At 52.0% G+C, this 4,376-nt stretch overlaps 2 protein-coding genes across 2 annotated transcripts in view; one reads left to right on the top strand and one right to left on the bottom strand.

Annotated features, from left to right (window-relative positions):
* The window catches only part of ESCO2 (establishment of sister chromatid cohesion N-acetyltransferase 2), a 32,014-nt gene extending 28,702 nt beyond the window's left edge, over nucleotides 1-3,312 (bottom strand). The window contains exon 1 of the mRNA XM_008066501.1: nucleotides 3,193-3,312. The gene's annotated coding sequence lies outside the window, so the exon portion shown is untranslated. The remainder of the gene's footprint in view (nucleotides 1-3,192) is intronic.
* Nucleotides 3,313-3,798: 486 nt separating this feature from the next.
* CCDC25 (coiled-coil domain containing 25) overlaps nucleotides 3,799-4,376 on the top strand; it is a 41,010-nt gene continuing 40,432 nt past the window's right edge. Inside the window, exon 1 of the mRNA XM_021716821.1 lies at nucleotides 3,799-3,896. Coding sequence (XP_021572496.1) covers nucleotides 3,869-3,896 — 28 coding nt within the window. The 5' untranslated portion in view covers nucleotides 3,799-3,868. The remainder of the gene's footprint in view (nucleotides 3,897-4,376) is intronic.

The following is a 4,376-nucleotide window of genomic DNA, read 5'->3' as shown; positions in this document are numbered from 1 at the left end:
GCCCCGCCCACCCGGGAAGCCGTCTCCGAGGCTCTCCCGCTCTGGGGCCGCGAGAAGCTCTCGGGGAAACCACGCCTCCCACAATCCCCTGCGGCAACGCGGGGCTCCGCTCCCGGCGCCTGGTCGAGGGGCGTTCTGGGAATTGTAGTTTTCGGCCCAGCTGCAGCCGAGGGGCATTCTGGAGCGGCCAGGTGAGAGAAGATTTTGTGAAGAGGCCTCTCCAGGATTGGGGAGGCGCTTGTTTCTCACGCTTGAAGCTTATCGTTAGTTGCGTTTTTAAAATTGGTACCTTTATGTTTCTTTCTTTCTTTTTTTTTTAATCACCGTTACCAGGCTTCCAGGATAGAACCATCTCTCCCTGTGTCTCAAGTTCCTTATTTTTTCTTTTGAGACAGGACCTCACTCTGTCACTCAAGCTGTAGCGCAGATCAGAGCTCACTGCAGCCTCCAACTCCTAGGCTCAGGTGATCCTCCTGCCTCAGCCTCCCAAGTAGCTGAGTCTACAGGAGCCCACCATCACACCGAGCTAATTTTTCTTTCTTTTCTTTAAGAGAGGAGGTCTCACTTTGTTGCCCAGGCTGATTTTGAACTCCTGGGCTCAAGTGATCCTCGCCTAGTCTCCCAAAGTGTGGGGATTACAGGCGTGAGCCACCACACCTGGCACTATTTTACTTTTCAAGATAAATTTTAAACGATTAAATCAGGGACGAATATCGGCTACATGCCAGGCACTCCTAGACACTTTACATGTTTTATTTCATTTACTCCTCACCACAATCTACAAGATATGTGCTATCATTCCCATTTCACAGAGAATAAAACTGACAATTGCTATTTACAAGACATAGTCAGGTACTTGCTTTGGGAAACTAAAAGATCCTTAAAGGACTTATTCTTATTGTCTTTGTATCACCAGCTCCTGGTGGTTTCTGGCACATTTTTATTTCTAAATAAATTTAATTAAATGATGCCCTCAACTTCATAGACTGAAGACTGTGAGAATGAAATAAGAGTATCAGCCTAAAGGGAAGTGGCTGAGACACAAAATATAAAGAATCTGGATGGGCGCGGTGGCCCAAGCCTGTCAACCCAGCACTTTGGGAGGCCGAGGTGAGTGGATTGCCTGAGCCCGCAGGTTCAAGACCCACCCGGGCAATATAGTGAGGCCTCATCTTTACAGTAATTCAAAAAATTAGCCAGGCATGGTAGCACATGCCTGTAGTTCCGGCTACTCGGAAGGCTGAGGTGGAAGGATTACCAGGGTCCAGCCTGGGTGACAGAGTGAGACTCCAAATCAAAAAACGTGTGTGTGTGTGTGTGTGTGTGTGTGCGCGCCTGGGTGACAGAGTGAGACTCCAAATCAAAAAACGTGTGTGTGTGTGTGTGTGTGTGTGTGTGCGCGCGCCTGGGTGACAGAGTGAGACTCCAAATCAAAAAACGTGTGTGTGTGTGTGTGCGTGTGAGCGCGCCTGGGTGACAGAGTGAGACTCCAAATCAAAAAACGTGTGTGTGTGTGCGCGCGCGCGCCTAGGTGACAGAGTGAGACTCCAAATCAAAAAACGTGTGTGTGTGCGCGCGCCTGGGTGACAGAGTGAGACTCCAAATCAAAAAACGTGTGTGTGTGTGTGTGTGTGTGTGTGTGTGTGCGCGCGCGCATGCGCGCGCCTGGGTGACAGAGTGAGACTCCAAATCAAAAAACGTGTGTGTGTGTGTGTGTGTGTGCGCCCAAGTGTGTGTATAAAGAATCTGCTTGAGCCAAAGTGAGGACAGCTGCGCAGAACACTCAGCCCCCAAGTAATCTTGGATATGAGCCTCCATCTGGCCTTCGTTACAGGCAGATTTTTTAAACGTAAAAATGGGAGACGGGAAGTGGGCTGATATGGAATTGTCAGGAATTGATTTATAGAAAAAACATTGATCGGCTCTATGCTGTTAATCTATGAGGTGTGGGTTGGTGTCCCACGTGACATAGTTTGGTTAATTTATGGTTACTTGTGGCAACAGCAAGTAGTTGCACTAAATGAATACGTAGAAGTAGGAAGTGATTGCGGTCTCATTTTAATGCCTCTCTGGGCCTGATCCTTTAAAAGGACTCATGTTACTCAGATAAAAGTTCTGGACAGGGTGGGGTGGCTAATGCCTAAAATCCCAGCAATTTGGGAGGCCAAGGTGGGAAGATGTCTTCAGGCCAGGAGCTTGAGACCATCCTGGGCAAAGTAGCGAGACCTCATCTTTACATCAAAACATTAGCTGGGCATGTTGTTTAGTGACTGTAGTCCCAACTTCTCGGGAGGCTGAGGCAGGAGGACTGCCTGAGCCAGTAGGTGCAGGTTGCAGTGAGCTGATTGTGCCATTGTCCTCCAGCCGGGGTGACAGAGACCCCAACTCAATGTCTCTCTCTCTCTCTCTCTCTCTCACACACACACACACACACACACACACACGCACAAGTTCTTTTTGGCAGGGCAGGGTGCTGTAATCCCAGCACACTTTGGGAGGCTGAGACAGGAGGACTGCTTGAGTCCAGGAGTTCGAGACTAGTCTGGGCAACACAGCAAGACTCCATCTCAAAAAACAAGCAACAACAACAAAAAAGATTAGCCAGGCGTGATGGCCTGTAGTCCCAGCTTCTCAGGAGGCTGAGGCAGGCAGTTCACCTGAGCCCAGGAGGTAGGGGCTGTGTGACGGCACTGGTGCACTCCAGCCTGGGTGACAGAATGAAACTGTGTCTCTAAAATAAACAAACAAACAAGTTCCTTTCGATCTGAGAAAGCTGATTAAAAAAAGACTAAAATACATACATACATAAAAATCACTATTGAAAGGACAGATCCCGAGTGGGAAGCCATTTTGTTTTGTTCCTAGATCTTAAAACAACGATGAGAAAAATAGGAACTGTGTCCTGGAGACATGCATACTCTAGGTAAAGATTAACTTTGCTGACTCTGTGTTTTCAGAAACCCAGACCCCCTCAAGCCTGACCGGTATGGCTACTGTAATCTGAAAATCAACTCCAGGGACACCTCCCCCCCTTGAGGGTCTCCAAGACATTCCCAAGCGGTCAACTCACGTCTATCTGTTCACAACATCTCCAAAGGAAAAGATTAAAGCCGGGGCTGGGAGGGGGAGGCCCTACGGGACCACACGCATCTTAGAGTGTTGACCCTTTTCCAGTCGGTGCTTAAAACAAACCGTTTCTTCCTTCCTCTCTTTGTGTGCTGCAAATCCTTGCATTTCTCGCATCTCTGGTTCCCAGCGGGCACCTCTGGCGGGCCGGCTCCCGCGGTGTTGCGCCCCTCCGCAGCCTCCTAACCCTAACAAATATGCTCTTTTCTCAAGAGTAATCAGCAGGTCAAAGCTCAGTGCAGCGGGATGATTCCCAGGTTAGAGCAGGAAGAGCTCCGAGGCCCCAGCGCTGGGATGGCCGGCCTCAGATTTAAGCCAGGAAGAGCCGAGGTACAACCCCCGCAAGGCGTGGGTATCCATGACAACTGACTCGAGGGCTGTGTTCTAAATCCTGGTCGCCTATTAATTTATTTAACCCAACCGGATTATCCTCGGCCGACTGCGCTGGTACCATCCACTTTTCCCCGGGGAGGAACGAGCAGCGCAGAGAGGTCCGTGATCACGTGCCCAAGATGCCCGCCCCCTCCATCCGGTTCCCTGCATCCGGCTCCCAGCCAATAGCCATCGCCTCGCCAGGATTAAAGAGGGCGCCGACGAGCCGGCCTTATGACGCGCCCCCCCGCCGCCGGAAGTGCGCGGAGCAGTTCCGGGACACGGGCGTCCGCGGCGCGGGTGGTATCCTGAGCTCCGCGCCTGGGTCGCTGCTGCTTCCCGCTGGAGCCGCCGCGCCGCCGCTGGGATCATGGTGTTCTACTTCGCCAGCAGCAGCGGTGAGTGGGCGCCGCGCCCTCCCGTGTCCCGCTGGACCCCCGGTCCGCCGCTGCCGCTCTTTCTTCCAGAAAGCGCACTTTACCCTTCTAGGAAGGGTTGTAGGACCCGGGGTGCAGCAGAAAGCCATGCAGAGACCCTGGGATGGCGACACAACCGCTCCCCGGCAGTTGCTGTCGGGGATCCTGAACGTGGCCGATGAGAGTGGGGCGAGGAGAGGGTGCTTGTGGTTCCCCGGTGATGCTGCGTCTCGACATCGTTGCTCTGCTCGTGTTATTCCTGGCCTAAAACTAACCCCCGGTTAACTCCGTTAAGACAGCAGGGGCCTGTCCCTTCCAAGAAGCCTTTCCTGACCTCACTTCTGCCCACGATTGCTTAGATACTCTGTAGCATCGATCGCACGTATCACGGTGTCTTAAATGGTGTCTGCTTGAGCCAGAGTGTAAGCCCCTTGTGGGCATGGACGGGATCTCTCTCTCTCT

Source organism: Carlito syrichta, unplaced genomic scaffold (genome assembly GCF_000164805.1).
Source record: "Carlito syrichta isolate Samal-C Ts95f unplaced genomic scaffold, Tarsius_syrichta-2.0.1 Scaffold308976, whole genome shotgun sequence".
Classification (NCBI taxonomy): domain Eukaryota; kingdom Metazoa; phylum Chordata; class Mammalia; order Primates; family Tarsiidae; genus Carlito; species Carlito syrichta.
This window is presented reverse-complemented; position numbering and strand designations above follow the sequence as displayed.